Below are 21,102 nucleotides of genomic sequence, written 5' to 3' on the forward strand. Positions count from 1 at the left end.
ATAAATAAATCACGAGCCCACAATCCCTTAAAGGGAATAGAGTCGTGTGCTGTTGCTTCTCTTAGTCTCTCAGTGCTATTTAAGGAAAGCACACGTTTCCTAAGTGAACTCAATTTACTTATCAGTTCACCTGCAAGCGATAATATTTATATTATTCTGGATTTAGACAAAATAATATTTGTTTTGGCAGAAAGATGAAAGATGACTTACTTACATCTACATGGATTCTTATTTTCCACAGTCCTGGGAAAGAGAGCCGGATAAATTAATACATGATAAGTCTCTAATCATTGTTGCTTTATTGTGTTTTTTTTTCGTAGATATAAGGATGTTCTTATACAAACAGATCTCTTAAAACTTAACTAGCAGCAGCTAACAAACAATGTAGAAAACTTTGTTTAGAACATTTTGTCACATTAACAAGCTAGCTTTGTTATAGGCTGTTCTTAGACATTAGCTAGCTAGAATTATTTTGGGGGGTTTGTTTATATTAGCTAACTATGTTTGTTATAAACTGTTCTCTGAACTGTTCTAGCTAGCTTAATTTGAAGCTATTCCTTACATTAAATAGCTAGCTTTGTTATAGTCTGTTCTCTGACATTTGCTAGCTGTGTTTGTTTTAGGCTGTGTTCTGACATTAGTTAATTATGGCTCCACTTTGACATTAGCTTGCTAGTTTTAGTGAATCTAGCTTGGTTCTTTGACCACCGTTAGCTGCTTGTATTCTATGACCTTAGGTAACTTTATTGAAGATTTTTTTCTTTGACCTTAGCTAGCTTTATGTGAGGCTATTTTCTTTTATTAGATGTTAAATTTTATTCTATAACATACAAGCCTTGATTATCTGCTTCTAATTTAAGTTTCATTAAAGTCAGTAACAATTTAAAAACAACGTATAAAAACTGTTGGGGCAGAGGAAGATTAATTTATTTAAAGCAGACTTAATAAGGTTGCTTTTAGTATAAACACTGTAGAAATATTCTCAAAAAAAAAAAAATAGGTCACTAATTCAGTATATTATTTGTAGCATCTTTTATAAGATCTTGTGCAGAGTGTAGCATCTCTGCTTTCCACAAACCTTCCAAAAACATAGCGGGAGTCAATTGGTACCTTAGTCTACTGTAGGTGTGAATGAGTGTGTGAATGAGTGTGTTGTCCTGTGATAGACTAGCATCTTACCCAAAGAGTCCAGACCCATCATGACGCTGATAAGAGGTTGCTGAAGATTAATGAATGACTGAGTGAACTACTTTAAAGCAATGGAGTCATTGTGTGCCAGTATAAACATCATTTTAACATTACGCTCTTGTTTCAGACTTCCCCATTATGTGATATATTTTAATTTAAACTAGATTTTATGAAACCTGTGTGTTTGTGTAAGCATTGCAAAGGAAAGCATCTGTCTTAAAACATTTATATACAGCTGTTGTAAACAACAATCTAGTTTAGGAACATCTGCTCAGACTATTTATTAAGACCCAGACATGCTCCACATACCTTCGTTTGAAGGAAAGCATGTAGAATGTGATTTGGGGAAGTGTTCGTACTGGATCAGGATTTGGTATTGATTTTTTTGCAGCTATGTGTCCCAGTGGGAGTGTGTTAAATTGTTCAGTCCGTTTTAAGCCAGCATTTTTAAAGAGTACAGAATCCAAGAGAGTTTTGCTTGAGATCATTTAAAAGTTACATTTTTTTAAAGGAATACTAATTAAAACTAAGACTATAGCAATTAACATGTTCAGTTTTATTTAATTAACGCTTCCCATACATTCTATCAAAATTAGCTCTGTGCTGCAATCAGTGTTAAGTGCTTATTGTCTTTGTGGGTTGTCCGGTTTCCGTTTCTGTATCCCAGTATCACTTCCGGAAATGAATGAACGAATCAGTTGTAATCAATTCATCACTGTAATGCAATAAGAAGCCAGCAAATTCAGATGGCGAAAGTGTTTCTTAAAAGCAGCAGTTTTGTTCCTAAAGAATAAAGAGTGACACAATTTAGACTTGGGATACCAATTCACTGGGTTATATTGCTATCTTCAAAAGTATGTGAATACCTAACCAATGAATGTCCCATTCCAAACTGTCAGCATTAATATAGATTTAGATTAGAACAAGATTTCCAAGTCTTTTTCTCTGGGATTTGTGTTCATTCATCTACAAGAGCCCAGGAGTAAAAATGCTGATGTCAAGCAAGAAAGTCTGGTATGAAGTTTGTGTTTCAGTTTATCCCAAAGGTGTTAAGGTTGAATTGAGATCCGGACTCTATGAAGTTCTTCCGGTTCAGTTTTGCCAAACCATGTCTTCATGGGGCTCGCCTTGCACAGAGTAATTGTCACATTGGAATAGGTTTCTGGGGAAAAATCTTAATACTATGAAGGCATCATATACCATTTTGTGGCAACTGTGTGGTGATGACCCAAATATAGACGTGATTGTTAGGTGTATAGTGTATAGTGCATAGTGATGGAACCATCAGACCTGGAAAATCCACTGTAGTGTGTTTTTATGTGACTTTTCTAAAAACTGAATCTGACATTAAAAGAATCATATTATACAGTAAGATACAGTAAACAATAAGTGTGGCTATATAGGCTATAAAATGATAATAACTGGGTATTCAAAATAATAATAAAATAATAATAATAATAATAATAATAATAATAATAATAATAATAATAATAATAATAATAATACATTTTTTGTTTGTATTTATGTTCATTTAGGCTTAAGATTCCTGCACATTTTAGTGTTTTACCTGCTCTAACACCTACTTCATGGAACAACTAACTTAGGGGTAGTTGTTAATTCGTTTATTAATTAATTAATTGACTCAGGTATGGAGAATGAAAAAGAAATGTCATCCAACATGACCGTCTTGGGAACCTGTGATTAATGCTGTTTATTATTATTATTATTATTATTATTATTATTATTATTATTATTATTATTATTATTATTTCTCCTTTCTCTTTTTCTTCTTCTTCTTCTTCTTCTTCTTCTTCTTCTTCTTCTTCTTCTTCTTCTTCTTCTTCTTCTTCTTCCAAACCACTGAAACATATTTGTATTTGTGTGCAGATAATGTAGTGTTGCAGTGCTGACTGTGTGAAAACGAGCGTAAAGGATGTTTCTTCAGTTAATCACAGGCATGCATGCTGTAACTAAATTCGTATCGTGACGCAGAGCGCGTAGAAAACGTGCCACTGTTTTGCGCCCTTGCCGGTTAAAACGGTGCCAGTCCGCATTCCAGTCCGCGCGTGCTATTGCCCCTAGTTGTTCCGAAAGCGTTCGCGAGAGCTTCGGACTCTAGAGGTCCCCATCCTCCTCCAGCATCCGCAGCAGTACGCTCCAGTCCTAAGCATCAGCTCGTGCACTCTCGGACGAAAGGACAAAACGTGTTTCGAGGGAACCCGAGAGCTTGAAAGAGGCGATTCGATTCCATCGAGCAGGACGTATGGAAGAGTCCCAGGGACGCGGCTTGGTTCCTTAAAGGCGGGAGGATAGAAGAAGAGAAGGAGGAGGAGGAGGAGGAGGAGGAGGGAGATGGATTCGTCTTTCACAATAATTTAGATACACTGTCCTTGGCGCACGGGTCCTACCTACATTTTTTTTTTTGTGTGCGTTCTCTTATCCGAAATAGTGTTGCTTAATTGTGCGGGAGGTTTTTGCGCGCTGTAGCGCATTAAAGTGCTTTGTTTCCAACCCCAAAGGACTTCTGTCACCTCCGTCCTGCGCCGCGATGTCTGCTTCATTCCAGTCCCTGTTCCTCGGTAAGTAAATTTGTCCAAAATAATGCAGTTTCAAACAAGTTAGATAAAAATGTGATTTTGTCTGGAGTGTGTAATCAGTGCGGGACAAAGAGATTTCTTCCACAGAGTCTGCTCGGTTCGCCAAGTGCTAGACCTGATGGCACGTATTGTTTCATTTTACTCTCAGCAGTGAGTTTTCTCAGACACCTTTCTGAAGTGATGCACGGGTCCATTTATTTATTTATTTATTTAGTTTTTGTTTCCTGTCTTACAATGCGTCTGAAATTCACAAGTGGGCATTCATTTGGATTGTGCAGTTATTGAAGTGTGACTCTTCCCCAAACACACACACACACACACACACACACACACACACACACACACACACACACACACACACACACACACACACACACATGCATGCATATAGGGCGTCTCATTTAGAAATCATCTCCTCTCCAGATGCATTTGGGTGCTGAAGCCCTGAGCATGAGTTTTAATATACAGTGTCTTTTGTTTGGTGAGAACAAAGGCAGCACGCGTCGTCCAGCTCCGGTTTCTGCAGATGTGCATCAGTAGAGTGACCCGAGCAGCTCAAGCTCTCTGTATACGACATAAAGTGAGATGCGGAGCCGGGATTCAGAGAACACGCAGGGCGTTGCAGAGGAAAGTGTGCGACACAGTGCGTCTCGCGTCTTAGTTCCTTTCAGGGTTTTTACGCATGCTGTAGGCTATTTAGCGCGTACTCTTAACACGTGGATTGCTCTGTCTATATGGTATTGCTGTATTGCAGCTCTGAAATTACTGCAGCAAACTTTGTCCCCCTCAATTGTGTGGCTCGTGGCTCTGAAGGCCCACTGAAGGAGTGGCTCTAACTGTTCTCATGTCCCCTCGATTTATGACACGCACTCTATTAAAATTCCTCGCGCGTTCTCTGCGGCGCGCGAAGGTCAAACACCTCCCGCAAACACACACACACACACACACACACACACACACACACACACACACACACACACACACACACAGAGAGAGAGAGAGAGAGAGAGAGAGAGAGAGAGAGAGAGAGAGAGAGAGAGAGAGAGAGAGAGAGAGCTGTGGCAGGAAGATCATAAAAACACGGTTGGTTTATGTTCTGTCCTCAACCATGTCTCAGGTGTATACTGTAGATACATCACCAGTTCAGCGCGCGCACCTTGAGAACAGGCTGAATATGATGTTGACGTGAGAAGTGAAATACACGTGCGCCAGTTCCTTTAGGGCATCCGGATACTTTTTTACTTATTTACTTCATTTAAGCTCCATAACTGGACAGAAAGCTATATACTGTAAAGCTGCACCACCACCTGCACCTTCCCAGGTAAAAGATACATACCCAAGGTTCAAAACATGTGCAACCCAATGGCAATACTTGAATTCTATAATGTCTATAACTATTTGTCTTGATTATTCACACAGCAAAGTAAAAGATAAACAAAGCACCACCCCTCTATCAAGACCCCTCTAAATATGGTCTAAATACGGTCTACAATAAATATTTACATATAAATAAAAATCAAAAATTAAGTTCTCTACTCTCTCAAAAAGAAGGTAATTTTTGCTTGGCTGGTATCTTGAAACAATTTTACATTTATTATGCACTTTGTACCATTGTACGTTTAAAGCTTAACCTCAGATGTCCGAATACGTAACATAGATCATACAACATTCCCAAGTGAACGACAGACACAGTTTAAAGGTACAGAGAAAATGTAAGGCAAGTTTAGTGCTTAAGTACAGATTTGTACCTTTTTTCAGTGCACATTATTTAACCTGTGTTCTAAGATACAGAACCCATGTCCATTCCACTTTGTACTGTGCTCCGTTCCAAAAGCAGTGCTGTAAAGAGTCTCGTTTCTTGTGATTAATGACATGAATAAAGCCGAAAGGTAAAAATCCAACTACACTCCAGAGGCTTCATTATGCCCCTGCTGAAGCTCATCAATGTGTCAGAAACAAAAATATATCCTAAAGGTCATTTGTTACATAAATGCAGAATAAAGCCAGATAAATAACAGTTAACAAAATAAGCAATAAAGTAGTTCTAAGTATCCCCTGATGTAATGAATCGAATTTGTGGTGTGTAGTAATAGGAATTTCTGAATTGTTTGATTGTAATCGTTATAATGACTTTAATGTAATACAATTCAGGAATCATGAAGCCTTTGAAAAGGGGAAAATGAGGGAAAGTGGATAGTTTTTGTTTGTTTTTTCCAGAATGCAGTATCGAATTCGTAGCAAATCCAAACGTGATAAATGAGAGTCTCGTCCTTTCTGAGAGGATGCCTGACTGTGAATGAGCAACACTAAATGACGTTCTAGCAGATTGCAGTTCACTTCTCAGCACAGTAATGGACCAGACCATAATTCTTTTTTTTTTTTTTTTTTTTTTTCATGGCCAAAAAGTCACTCAAGCTCTTCAGTCCTACAGAAGTGAGTGGTTATGAACTCATGTACATATTTGCATCTATGCTTCTGGATAGATGTACTGTAGGACTATGAGTTCAATATTAGCAGCTCTGTTTGATCGAGGATGACGGCCGGATCTCGTACCGGCGCACAGCTACAAACCGGTCGAAGAAATGCAGATTCGGGTTCTGCGCTATATTTAGCCGATATCCTGCGGCAGAAAGCAGATCTCAGAAACCCAGAGATGACAGGACATTGCGCACCCAGAGGTTATAAAGTGACATCCTGATGCTTTTGTCCCTGAATCACTGGGATATGCAAAGACGTACATGCAGATATTCAAAGGGCGAACTGTCATTCACGTTTAGACATTTGAGATGGGATGCATCGAATGTTGTGATATTTTTTTTTATTGTGTAGGTTGTGTTCGCATTGACACATACTGTGCAAGGACAAAGACAAAGTCTACTGTGTATCCATGTACCGATCAATCCATAGGTCATGTGGTATTTTACACAATCCTATGTCCTTTAACAAATCAAGGCATAACCTGCTGAAATGTACCGTCACACATGTACATTCTCACGTTTTATTTCTCTATATACATGCTTTCCTGAGTTGGCTTCCACATCTGGCTGCAAAGCGACTCTGACATTCCTGAGGTTTTCCATGAGGTCCTTGTTGGGATTGAGCACGCAGCCTAGGATTCAATGTTTCTCATTGTTGCACAGACTGCATTCTGCTTAATCGTTTCTTGCTGCTCGCCATCATCGCCAATTTCTACGACTTTGCTTTGGTTATCAGAAGGCTTTTCATGAAGCCTTCACTTTGGCTAAACCCAACATGGGAGATGTTAAGCTTTGTTGATCTTTTGTAGCCGATTTTCACTGCGTTGTAACCATCACGCATTGACATGACGGGAATTAGAAGGGTTGAAAATAAAACCTGATATTGTTGATGCTGTAGTCCTTGGTTCTTGGATGTTTGCGTAACAGCAAGTTATATTAACTTTATTTGAATTTATACCGTATATTTTTAAAGACAAAGCAGATTTAATCTCTTCTGTCCCATTTGTACCATTTTGTCCCTCATTAAAATCCAAACAAACAGAACTTTCCACTGAAATGTATAGCACCTAGACTTGCAAGGGGATACGCAGCGTAGGTGTTCTGACAGACTGAACATCAGCAAGGTTACTGACACTGTATGACTGATAAATCTCATCTTTTTCCGCATCTCAGCACTACGCCAGGAAGAACACTTTTTGTATCAGTCACTCTCACTGACAGACAGTCTCTCTGTGAGTTGTATTGTCGGCGTCTTTGTGATTAGCATGTTGTGTGAAGCTCTGATTAACCAGGTGCTGTGCTTTTTTTTTTCTATGGACCCGAGACGTTTGTCGTCCTGAATCATTAATTTACACTTTCAAGGACTTTAAATGTTAAACTGAAATCAGTCCACTATGAAACGGTTGTGTTTAAAAATACACCAGATTTCTGTAACACAGCTAAGTTACGGGGGGCACGGTGGCTTAGTGGTTAACACGTTTGCCTCACACCTCCAGGGTTGGGGGTTCGATTCCCTCCTCCACCTTGTGTGTGTGGAGTTTGCATGTTCTCCTCGTGCCTCGGGGGTTTCCTCCGGGTACTCTGGTTTCCTCCCCCGGTCCAAAGACATGCACGGTAGGTTGATTGGCATCACTGGAAAATTGTTCGTAGTGTGTGAGTGTGTGAGTGAATGAGAGTGTGTGTGTGCCCTGTGATGGGTCAGCACTCCGTCCAGGGTGTATCCTGCCTCGATGCCCGATGACGCCTGAGATAAGCACAGGCTCCCCGTGACCCGAGAAGTTCGGGTAAGCGGTAGAAAATGAGTGAGAGAGTGAGTGAGTGATCTAAGTTACGATGTTAAAATTGGCATTTGGAAAAAAAATATTTGGCACAAATGTGTTTTCTTAGTGCTGGCGATACCGTTAATATTCCAGTGACGAGGTTTCAATAATACAGATGTTAATACCAACATCAAGGTAATGGCAAAATTATATTTTAACATATGATATATGTATATTTTATCCTTGACTAAAATTAGTCTGTATTATTAGTACCGAAAACCCGTATGCTTTGTTGTGTACAGTGGAAAATGAATATAGTGTGCTGTGAATGACTAATAAATGCCAAAGGGATCCAAAGTAAACTAGAGTCACATTCTCAAAGCTATAAATGTGAGTCGTTTTTAGACCCAGCTTGCTAAATTACTTCCAGATTACTCTGTAGCTGACGAACAGGAACTGCCCATTTTCCTTCATGGTTAACCTCCGGCAGATGCTTGTGAATGGTTCGTGTTTGCGTTAACTCCGAGCAGATGTGTCACTCAATGTAGATCTCAACCTAGCTTTCTTTCAGAAGTTTTTGTCCATGCATGGAACACTCCACTCCACTCCACCCCTGGTGTAACACACATTTCCAGTTTTATAAAGCAGCCTCCGTGATTGCCAGGCCCTGCAGGGTTAGGTAATCGCCTCTGTTATGCCCATCTGCGTTCAAAAGCAAAGTGGAATTTTGCATTATTTGCCATGGTAAATAACCATGAAAGTCAATGGGGCAAAAACAATTGCTGAGTCTTTTTTATTTTTCTTAATAGAGTCTGGTTCCTGGAAATCTCTAACACGCTGCCCGAAGCTTTCAGAGAGTATAAACACTTTGATGAGGGTCTTCACAGAAGTGCTGAGATTTATACAAAGGCAAACAATGACGAAATGTGGCATGCGTCAACGACAGGCTAATCACAGTCTGGGTTTATCATGAGAAATTCCAGCTAGTGATCAGGACAAACAAGTGAAACAACCTAGTGGGAACATCAGACAGTTTATGTTGCTAATAACAAATGGATGCTGATAAGAAGCCAGGTAGCAGGATGTTTACGAGGGCATGATAACACCTATCATTCCAGTTGACTGATTAAGCTTTTCTCCTGTTTAAGATCTCCTGTATGTTTAGGAAAGTGTTTTTGAGTATGTGTGTATCCTTGAGATGCTGTGTATGTGAGCACAGGAGATTCACACAATTGACTATTCGTGTTTGTGTGGTGTGTTGGGCTGGAGGGGTCCTAGTGCCTTAGACCCAGTTAAAGAGGCAAGGCCTTGCTTTCATTTCCAGTGAAGTAAGTGTGCCTTTTGTGCTTTATTTCCAGTGATGTTCAAATTCAAGTTCAACTTTATTTATATAGCACATTTACAAACAGCCACACGGCTTAGCAAAATGCTTCACAGTGCGTTTGACATTACACGTACACTTAAAAATACACACATACACAATAAAATAGAGTTCAAAAAGCTAAAATAAGAATCATTAAAAAAAAAAAAAGTAGACCAGATAAAATAATGTGGACTTTTTACCTCAGTTCCAGTAAAGGAGGCTTGGGCTTTCTTGCACTTCCAGTGAAGGAGGTGTGGCTTTTGTTTCTCAAACCCAACGAAGGAGACATGGTCTGTGTGCCTCAGTACCAGTGAAGAAGGTGTGACCTTTCATCTCATAGAAAAAAGTACTTCATTTCCAGTAAAGGAGGCGCGGGCTTTCTTTCTTTACCACTGAAGGAGGCAAAGTGGGTGTGGTCTTAATTTTCTCTTGAATTGGGGTCTGGTCTTTGCGCCTCAGTCCCAGTAAAAGAGTTGTGGCTTTTCTTTCATGTCTCTTCTTGAAGGGGGTGTGGTCTTTGTTCCACAGTCCCAGTGAAGTAGGTGTGGCATGTGTGAATGTTCCAGTTAAAGGGGTGTGGATTTTTTTTCATGTCTCTTGAAGGGGGTGTGGTCTTTTGCCCAGTCCCAGTGAAGGAGGTGTGGCATATGTAATGCCCCATTCCCACCAAGGCAGTTCGAGTGCAGGTTCGGAGCCTAATTTAGAACCAGTTCTTTCTTTTTCGACAGCCAAAGCACCGGCTCCGAACCAGGAAAAGTGATTCTTAAGTAGCATCAACACGTTGCTGGTCTAGACTTAAGAACCGCTTGCGTCAGGAGCTGGGGGCGGGGCTACTGTTAGCGCATTTGATAATGCACCTTAAGTATACTAATGTTTAATACACATTTACTTTACCGCAATATGATCAATTATCAGCACACATGATAGTAGGTAGCTATATGCTAAGGCTAACTTTTTTCTGTGTTAATGATAAAATAATGTTCTGTACTTTATCGATTACAACCTCCGTTTATACAGATTACACGGAGCTGCACGTACACGTTTTATTCGCCGCGTTTGGATGCCAATGTAGGTTCGCAAAGCCATGAGCATTAACAGTAAAGCAACATCCGCCACTGTTGTTGTGGTGCTGGGACACGTGACACGTATACAGTGACGTCAGACTCGGCTCATTGATGCTCTCTAGCCGGTGGAAAGGCAAACCGGTTCTTAGAAGGTTTGCCAGTGGAACCAACTTTGAACCAGCACTAGCGCTAGCTCTGAACCAGCACCCGGTTCTTTCCGGTGGAAAAGAGGCATAACTGTCCCAGTGAAAGGGGTGTGGATTTTTGTATAAGAAAGATAAATGACCTAATTGCACCTGCCATAGTGTATAGGATTTAACAAGTATTATCATGATTCTAAAAATGTAACAGGTCGTGTCATATTATAGACTCTTTCACTCCATTTGCATCTTAGAGAATTATTGGTTCCTTGAGTATAAGCATTTTGCATAGATTCGACAGCTACACCCCCAGTGCTGTGTGCCCCAGGGTGCATGTTGACTTGTTAGCAAGCCAGTGTCTGGTTAGGAACTGGCAGACAGGGAAATGGGAAGGAGGTTGGCGCTCTTGTCTATTTACAGCCCAAGAAGCTTTGATCTACACTCCACGCTTGGGAATCAGAAAGGCTTCTCTGAGAAGGTGCAGTGATCTACTTGTGCAGAATGAAAATAAAAGAGAATAAATAGGCTGGAGAGAGACAATAAGGAAATAAGACACTGCTGGTGGTTTAACAATCAGATGCAAAGAACAAATAGTTCTTTGCAGCTAATGGACTGATTACAGCAGGGGGGATCATCTGGTGGACCGCAGACCATATGTGGACGTGGAAAAGTATTTCACTGAGCATCAAAGAAATACTTTACATGTAAAAAAAAAAAAAAAAAAAAGAAGATGATAGCTCAGTTAGTAAGATTTTCTGTAAAAGAACCTTGGTTGTAGTTTATCCAATTACATGCGTTTATGCTAATTACTTTTTGGCAGGTCACTGAAGCACAGACTAGCTACAAGGCCACATTAGTAGCTTGGCAGATTTCAATTGAACATGTTAGAGAATCCTTCAGGAATAACCTGTGATTTCATTTTCATGGCTGGTTTAGAGAGAGAGAGAGAGAGAGAGAGAGAGAGAGAGAGAGAGAGAGAGAGAGAGAAAGCTTACAGAACGCAACATCTGATGAGAAGTTTCTGCCTTACCATGCACCTCCTCTCAGCACAATCTGTCGCTAGATGATGGATTATCACTGTAATCGTACCTTATTGCAGCAGGCGTCCTTACCGAGGGTGATTCGGAGCACATTGCTCACTCTGTAACCTCTCTGTTCAGCGGGGTTTCGCTCAGGTACGGCATAAAGCTCTTTCGGATTGGAGACAACAACACTCTCTGAATTCACACTGAGGCCATTCCTGTTGCTCATTCGCCACAACGCTTTCTCACATTTCTCTCATGCGAGGGACTTCATAATCGGAAACAGATGTTCCAGTTGTGGTCGTTTGTCGATTTCCTAGATGAGTGACTCAAAGCAAGATAAAACAACAGTGCTTGTTGAGCTTTGAAATTCATACATCGAACATGCTGCTTTTTTTTTACTCCAGGATATCTGGAATTAATCAGAGCAATCCTGAGTGTTTGTTTTGCCTAGGATTTACATATGACTGATTTGATTACCATTAGGCCAATAGGCAGGGCGAATATCATTTCTGAAGCTTGTGACTTGTTGTTCTCAGTTTTACAAACAGTTCTATGTCCAAGAAACCTCAAGAATCTTAATCGGATAAAACTGAAATCATGAAGATTGTCTTAAGCTCATGTCAAGACTCTTATCCACAATATGTTAGTGTATATATCTCACCCAGATGAGGCCACGTTCTCTGATTCCTCTTAAGGCTCCTTACTCATGTCATCACCGGTTTGTTGATCGGTATAGATTTCTGTAAAGCCGTTTTATCCATCATTTAAACCACTGCACGAATCTATTCGCTAATTTGATGGTAATTAATTCTGCTTCAGCTGTCTGACTCTCTTTTTTTTTTTTTTTGTCTTTCTTTGTTGTTGTTTTTTTTTTTTTTTTACATTTCTGCTCCAAACAGGAGGTAAATGATCCGTATCGGTTTCACTTACATTTAGAGTCGACTTTGTGTCTTAGTCAGTGAAGGATGTCTGGTCTTTTATTACCGATGAAGAAGCTATGTCCATTCTGCTTTATTTCCAGTAACGGATGAGTGGCCTTTGTTACAAGGTGTGGCTTGTGTGTTATGATATGGCTTAGTTTTCTTGTTCCTCTTAGGCTCTTAGCACTAGCTTGCCGTTCAATATAAATTTCTGCGACGCTGTTCAAAGCGATACACAAATCTAATTGGAAATTAGTCGAATTTTGTTCCAGCTGTGTGTTTTTTTCCCCACCTCATACAGGAGGGAAATGTTCCGTATCGGTCCACTTAGACACCTGCTGTACCTTTCCATCTGAAACAGGCTATCGACTTCACTCACAGGGCAGTCCACTGGGTGTGCTTTACCCTGCATGTTGGACTGTTTGCATTGCTTCCAGCTACAAAGCTCCTCATTTCAAAATGGGAAATACACCAATGCCTTTTCCCACCTGCTTTCTGCCTTTTAATCATTCTCTTCTTTAGCGGCTTCAATCACCTGCCTTTCCACCGCATGCTATGCCCAGACCAGTTAGCATGCTGGTATACACTAGTATACCCTGGGCAGAGAGTTTGTTTAATGTCAAATATGTATAACAAAATAGTCAAATGTATAAAAGTAGATTTTTTTCAAAAATGAATAATTATTTAAAGAATAAAACTCTTGTGTTTAAGAATGTGCTATTAGAAGAAAATGAGCTGTGGCCTGACGAGATGCGGAGTTACACTTATCGTCCTGAAGTCGAAGACTATTTAAGTTGAAAGTGTTTTAATCCCTTCCTTTCATCATTATATATTAATTTAAATAAATGAATTGAACTATTCCTTCCAATTATAATTATATAATAAGTAATGTTGTGGAACACATGCGAAACAAGTTAGTCCCCTGTTCAAGTGGGTTAAAGCATCTGTCATTCTATTTCTGTAAAATCTCTCTGTTATATCTTGCAATTGTAGAACGTCCTCTGTGGGACGTCCTCTGTGGGACGAAGCCTTTGGACGTCCACTGAGCCGAGGCCGACTCTAAGTATCCTGAGACATCTCCAGTTAGACTCTGTGGTACTCAGGAGATCAGAAGTCCTTGAACCTCACACCAATACCACATTTAGCACGTTCGCCTCACACCTCCAGGGTTGGGGGTTCGATTCCCGCCTCCGCCTTGTGTGTGTGTGGAGTTTGCATGTTCTCCCCGTGCCTCGGGGGTTTCCTCCGGGTACTCCGGTTTCCTCCCCCGGTCCAAAGACATGCATGGTAGGTTGATTGGCATCTCTGGAAAAATGTCCGTAGTGTGTGAGTGTGTGAGGGAATGAGAGTGTGTGTGTGCCCTGTGATGGGTTGGCACTCCGTCCAGGGTGTATCCTGCCTCGATGCCCGATGACGCCTAAGATAGGCACAGGTTCCCCGTGACCCGAGAAGCTCGGATAAGCGGTAGAAAATGAATGAATGAATGAATGAATGAATGAATTAATTAATAATAATAACAATAATTTTTATTTTAACAATTGTATTTTCTAAATCAAGGCAACTGATTGTAAATTCTTTGCTAATTGCCACGTTGCACATGCTAAGTGTTTAAGGGTGACTCATTCCACCAACAAGCGGTATTAAGTAACAAACTCCAGTGACGCACATTTCTTGCTTTGTTTTTTGTTTTATGTCAGATTTAAAAAAATTAGTTTTAGAGCGTCACTGATGGATTGCCAGCCTGCCTTCAATTAACTCTGCTAACATGGCTGATTACACAGATCTGCAGCGCGCCGGCTTAACACAGCACTTTAACCTTTAAACCTGCCAGCCGCCACACACACTCGCCGAATGAAGTTTATGTTTGCGCAGAAGATTACGGCTCTCGGTCAGGTGCCTTAACCATCAGAGTACCGTGAGCACTGCTCCAATGAAAACCGCTTCTCTCTTTCACTCTTCTGTTCTTCCTCCTAATTTTCCCACTTCTTTGCTCTATGGAAACAGTTCCACAACAGATGGTGCCTCAATGTTTTGTTTTTTTTTTTCGTTTTTTCTTTCTTTTTTTAACAAGTCGTTAAGATCGAGACTCTTCGCCACCGTGCAGATGTGCATTTTTTGCGGTTTACTGTATCATCCATGTCACTGCTTTCTATATGCAAATAGAAAAAAACAAAAAAAAAGCAAAACAAAGATGGAGCAGAAATGTGTAAGCTCCTGATATGGCTGGTGTGTCTCAAAAAAAGAAAAAAAATCGAGCTCTTTTTGCTGTTGTCATGCATGAATGAAACACAAATGCTTTAGCCTGAAGTCCTGGGAGACAAACTCTGTGTTGTAAAGCTGCAGATTTATTTGGTTTAGCGATAAGCAGATCCCTTTTGTGTTCCACAGTAGCCTCGCAGTAGATCTTGTTAGCCTTATCTCTGTAAACCGACCTGGAAACTTCTTCTCTACAAAGCCTGCTGACTAGACTCGTTAAAATAAAACATTTTTGCTATTTTACATATTGACAAATTAAGGCTTCGTCCGGAATTAAACCCAGAATTGCTTAGGCTCCGTTCTAATAAGAAATGATTAGCGTGCCATGCTTAACATAATCCCGTAATTCAGAAACACGGCACATGAAATTAGATCAGGACACGGAATTTCTCGCTGACTGTCATTTTAAAAGGAGAGGAGAGATTTCTAGAGTCCACACTTGGCATGATTTGCTGGCAATGCTCCTGGGGTTCTTGCAAACAAGAAATGTGCTCCATCTGCAAAATGACGCTTTCAGAATAATTAAACAGAGAATTATTTCAAATATTTAGGTGTACCAGATCCCAGGAGCTTTCTCACTGCCAAAGGATTGTTGCTTTTTTATCTTTCATTTACTGTTTATGTGTTAAATATTTGTGCATTCCATTACCAGTATAACATGAGCCTAGTCTCAGAGGCAGTAAAGCGGCCCTGGTGCTTAGCTGTGGGGGGAATGGGGATGTGAAAGGGGTATCTACTTTTGTAGTAGGTTAGTGATACTTTGCTGACATTCCTGATCAAAGTGGATGGTTTAGCTACATGCTAACAAGGCTATAAATCAGTCATGGCATGGTTTCCTGAGGTGTCCCAGAATGCACAATGATGCTAGTACTACTACTTGCTGTTGTTGTCCTGAGGCTGCTACCTGTTCAGGGTCACATCATCAGATCCGATCCCATCTACACAGGTTTAAATTTTGGAACTGGTTTTATGCCGGATCCCGTTTCCGTTGCAACCCTCCTGTGTTATCCGGGGCTCGGGACAGGTACTGAGATTTCAGTGAGCTCTCGGTGACTGGGTCGGTTCCCTGCACAGGAATAGAACCAGGGCCATGGAGGAGAGATTGTTGGCCCACCAGGAAATCAGTACTACTAATAATTAAAAATATGAATTATGAAATTATTTAAAATATTTATTAAAGTAATTAGTATTCGTTATTTATTTATATTATTTATTAAAATACATTTTAGGAAGCAACTTTCATGTAGCATGTTTTCATGGAGAATTTCTGTATAAAGAAATTCTAAACCAGAAAATAAACAATAAATGTAATATAATAAAAAGGTAATACATTTTCTGAAAACTCACAGAAATGATGTCATCATGATAAAACAGTAGATACAAATAGGCCAAAGCAGGGAATTGTATCCCTAAAATAAAAATAGAATAAATAAATAAATAAATAAATAAATAAATAAATAAATAAATAAATAAATAAAATGTAATATTTATAGCAAATAAAAAAAATTTATAATTACTAGTAACATGCCCTTGTTATATCTAACAAATCTAAATTTATATCTACATTTATTGATGTATGTTTGGTAAATCTCATAGGGCTGGTTAGTGACCACATCCACTTTTGCCCTCACACAATCCTCGCTAGCTTCAGGCAGGAGATTGTTCACTGTGCCTCATTCCGCTGCACTACTCCGGCTAATCAAATGAAGCTCATCAGGCAAGACTTCCTTTTCATTACAGCTCTGATCTACAGTACGTGTGTTAAAGTCAGTATGCAGTAAGTGCTATAATGTCATTTACAGATTGATTGATTCGACCTGTATCATTTACAAACCTGAATTCCTCCAAAACCACCAGGATTAAATCAGCAGGATACCGCAAAACTCTGTGAAATTTGGATTCGAAGCCCTCTTCAAATCACTCAAGTCATTACATATGTATTCTTTAAAGTAGGAGTTTTTCAGATTCAACAAGTTTGGTGGCAACAATCACAAAAAAAAAAACCTCGCTGGTTAATGTCTTGTTGCTGTAAATCATTTCCTTTCTTTCAAGGGTATGCAAACTTTTGCACTCTGGAAAGTCATGCAAGCTTGTTGCCAGAGTTCATGTAACATATCGTAGATGTTCAGAAATGTTATGTTACAGAGAATTTAAGGCTTCTGAAATACAGCATACATATAATATACAGCAAGCCCCTTTAAAAGAAAAACATATCATGGGTTCTGAACCTAAGTCAACCTTTGGGTTCTGAAAATAAGTCAGTAGGTGAATTGTAGGTGCTTAATTGGGTTAAATTATGAAGGATTTTTATGAATGTCATGTTGACGTCTTCACGGGTCCACTTAGATCCGAAAACCCGAGGTCCGACCCGAGAACCGAGCGGGTTCGGGTCTAAAAGTTTCACGTGCGCCTCGGACACGGGTCGGGTCTAATAATAGCGGCATCGGGTCTCGGGTGATTTAAAATGAATGTGTTTTTACCGAACAGAACCGAGAAGACCCAAACTACTGTATCTCGTGTGTGTGCATCGACCCGAGTCCTTTTCCAACATCTCCTCTGTTTGCCAAGACCTCTTGCGACGTGTGGCTGGCCACATGTGGCTGGCGCTAAGCTAATTTTCGTTGAAACAGACCTTTCAATCAATTTTGAATCCACGCTGTAGCGGTCACTTTAGTGTAGAGTTACGCAACATTTGGGTCCAGTCGGGATAAAAAAAATTGCCAACGAGTCTGGTCGGACTCGGGTCAATTTTTTTCGGGTTTGTCTCGGGTCGGGTCTTTCTTTTAAAAAAAAAATTATGCACTTCGGGTTCGGGTACAGTACATTCGGGTCGGGTACATTTCTTTAGATCCAAGAAGACCTCTAATGTCATGTCCAAGGGGCCCAGTGTTCCTGGTATAGACTCAGGATCTTGTGTAACCCAGGCCAGGATAAAGCACTCTTCATCATCATCATCATTATCATCATCATCATCATCATCATCATCATCATCATCATATCTTGTTGGTTCTGAAGTAACAGAGATGCCCTGGAGGATTGTCTGAGGCAAGATCTCATTTCCCACCCTCTCTGAGCTTCACAGCGTAGGTTCAATATAAAATCATTTAACGTTTCAGCTGCCGTCCACGGACTTGTGCGTTTTCCAATCCTCGAGTGTCTGACCCAGTAAAGTGGATTGGATGCTGCTGAAGAGATTCTGCTCAGAGTATTTACTACACACTGACTATTATTTATTCATGCCACAGACAGACCTTGCCATGCTTCAGAGAGCAGCTTTACCTACAGCGCTCATTCGCACCCCAGAAAAAAAGCCTCCCTGTACAGAGAAGCGTTTTCACATCTTTCTCACCTCCGCTGAATGCTTTTTTTTTTTTTTTTTTAATGTGAGCATAACGAAAAGCGAGAGCTGTGTAACTCTGATCCCTTCTAGGCAGGAACAATTCATGCTTCGATGTTAATTGTTTACACTGCAGGCAAAGTTTGGAGACGAGACTATAAAATAGGTTCTCGGGCCCAATTAAATTAGACGGACATCAATTACGGCACCTCGTATGCCGACTGGCGGCTCGCAGCCGTGTCATCCCGAGGACGAGGAGCACGCGAGGGTGGCAGGCTAATGCGTTTAAGGCAGGCGCAATTAAAAAGAGCGAGCTTTCTGATAACGACAGGCTTAAAGTTGCTCAGAAGGGATTAGAGAGCCGAGCTGCCTGTCCCCGAATGCTGTGGCTTATCTTCCTGCTCTCGTCTGCGAGCTAACGAACGGACAACTTGGCATTCTGGGAGAGTAGGGGCCTCGTTAACTACAGGCACACAGGTAAGGGCGATGGGAGGAACGGCGTAGCCAGAGTTCTGCCAGAAATCTTGTGTGTGTGTGTGTGTGGGATGGATATGTGTATAATATGTTTAGGTGTGTGTTTATTATTGCTGAATGAAATTTTTGCAAAAAAACAAAATCTAGATGAAACTTGTAATTTATGTAAACACGTATTCATTTGTACATCCTTGTCCGGAGTGGACATGGAGAAATGTTATTTATTTTAAAAATATCATTATATACAGTAGCAGAGAGGCACGGTGGCTTATTGGTTAGCACGTGCGCCTCACACCTCCAGGGTTGGGGGTTCGATTCCAGCCTCCGCCTTGTGTGTGTGGAGTTTGCATGTTCTCCCCGTGCCTTGGGGGTTTCCTCCGGGTACTCCGGTTTCCTTCCCCGGTCCAAAGACATGCATGGTAGGTTGATTTTCATCTCTGGAAAATTGTCCGTAGTGTGTGAGTGTGTGAGTGAATGAGAGTGTGTGTGCCCTGTGATGGGTTGGCACTCCGTCCAGGGTGTGTCCTGCCTCGATGCCCGATGACACCTGAGATAGGCACAGGCTCCCCATGACCCGAGAAGTTCGGATAAGCGGTAGAAAATGAATCAATGAATGAATGAATGATATAGCATTTAGAGAATAAGGCTCTATTATCAGTTCTTTGTAACTGTCAGAGAAATAAAGCATAAAATCTTAATGGTTTCTTGAATTGCTGCATTTCATTCAGTCTTAATATAAAGGAAATAATATTTATCTCTAACGATCAAGCCCGAAGTGACGGTGGTGAGGAAAAGCTCCCTGAGATGATATGAGGAAGAAACCTTGAGAGGAACCAGAGCCAGCAGTGAACCTCATCCTCATTTAGTGACACCGGACATGAAATAATATAAATGTAAATAATATAAATGTAAATAATGTCCTTTCTACAACAGTTTGTAGTCCAGTGGAATTAAGCAACCAGGAGCTCCTGAGGAACTACCAGGTCAGAGTGATTACTGAGTTCATTACAGAATTAACACTAACTCCTCCCTGCTGAAGTCTTCAGATGTTCACCGATGAAGCTCCTGTACTTTCTACCCAAGCACCCATTATTCAGTATGCCAGTGTTTGTCTCAGGAGGAAAACTGTTCAACTCCATATGTTCCATTGAAAAGCTCAGACTTATTAGTCTCTGTCTTTTTCTTCTCCCAGATTCTCTTACTCAATCCCTCAACGCCCCGGACGATGATATATATCACGTCTCGGTTCAAGAGATCGGGATCAATACCCAGAATTCTGCTCTGTTGTGTATCATGAAAGGAGCAGGTCTCGGACAGGAGTGTTTCCTCTTCAGGGTCACCTGGAGGACACGGTGACAGGATACTGAAAAAGTGCATCTGTTAGCAAGAGCTGCGATCGTATCCATCACGGTCAGGCCAGAACAAGAGTCGAGCCAGTTTGCGTGTGGGTGTGTTTTCAACCTGAAAAGTTCAGATCCCTTTGAACAACTACTTATACAGATGTAGTATTAAAGTAGCACAATTTTTAACAGACTTGGGTTCGACATTCCAACCTGCCCGCTATCTCTTTGTTATCGCTCGTACGGCGAGCGTCCTCGTGTCCCGCTTCTGTCCTTTAGAGTTTCACTTGGTTAATGAGTGCTAATTTTCCACCAGTTTTAGAACATCCCTAGAACACTAGACTAGACTGATAAAGCAAGCCGATAACACGAAAGCAGCGGATGATGATACAGAGAGAAATCAATCTTAAATTTTTCGCTTGATTTTCCTGGTGCTCGGTATATCGCAGACAAGACACGGCTTTGCCCTCTGCTAGCTTTTAACACGTATATTGTACACCCTTTACACTGCTATATTTAGCCTTATGCGGGGCAGTGGTGACTCAAGCGGTTAAGGCTCTGGGCTGTTGATCATGGTTCAAGCCTCAGCACTGCTAATCTACCACTGTTGGGCTCTTGAGCAAGACCCTTACTGTACCTGCTCCGGGGCACTGAAGCATATCGACCCCTGGGCTGCGACCCACGGTGAAATACGTGAAGAAAGAATTTCCCTGTGCTGTAATGTACATGTGACAATAATAAAGGCTTCTATTATAATGATAGATCTATAAATTACAATGAAACTCCACTACTGAGTAGAAAATAATCAGAATCAGTAGCATTTTGAGAAAAAACAAAAAAAACAAAATTGTCAACATGAAAATTGCCCTTCGCTCTTCGGATGTACAGCCGATGAGATCATCATCATCATCATCATCATCATCATCATCATCGTCGCACTTCAAGCAGCTGTTTGAGTTGGTAGATGAATCCTGAACCTTTTTACTCCTCACCCGTTTTTCACCGATATGTATGTTCTTTGTTTCTCCTGCATTTGTTTTCCCCCACACTCTGTCACCCACTATTGATTTCACTCAAGCGGCATGGAGCCGGAGTTTAACGCGTCCTGTCCGGCAGGCGAGCGTTTTGGTTTATCGCGCTGTGCATTGTCATTTGAATGCA

The 21,102-nt window shown here is 40.8% G+C and overlaps 1 protein-coding gene across 1 annotated transcript in view; it reads left to right on the plus strand.

Annotated features, from left to right (window-relative positions):
- The first annotated feature begins 3,192 nt into the window (after positions 1-3,192).
- Positions 3,193-21,102, plus strand: part of clmpb (CXADR like membrane protein b) — an 87,965-nt gene continuing 70,055 nt past the window's right edge. Inside the window, exon 1 of the mRNA XM_027161708.2 lies at positions 3,193-3,767. Coding sequence (XP_027017509.1) covers positions 3,737-3,767 — 31 coding nt within the window. The 5' untranslated portion in view covers positions 3,193-3,736. The remainder of the gene's footprint in view (positions 3,768-21,102) is intronic.

This window comes from Tachysurus fulvidraco, chromosome 13, assembly GCF_022655615.1.
Source record: "Tachysurus fulvidraco isolate hzauxx_2018 chromosome 13, HZAU_PFXX_2.0, whole genome shotgun sequence".
Classification (NCBI taxonomy): Eukaryota; Metazoa; Chordata; class Actinopteri; order Siluriformes; family Bagridae; genus Tachysurus; species Tachysurus fulvidraco.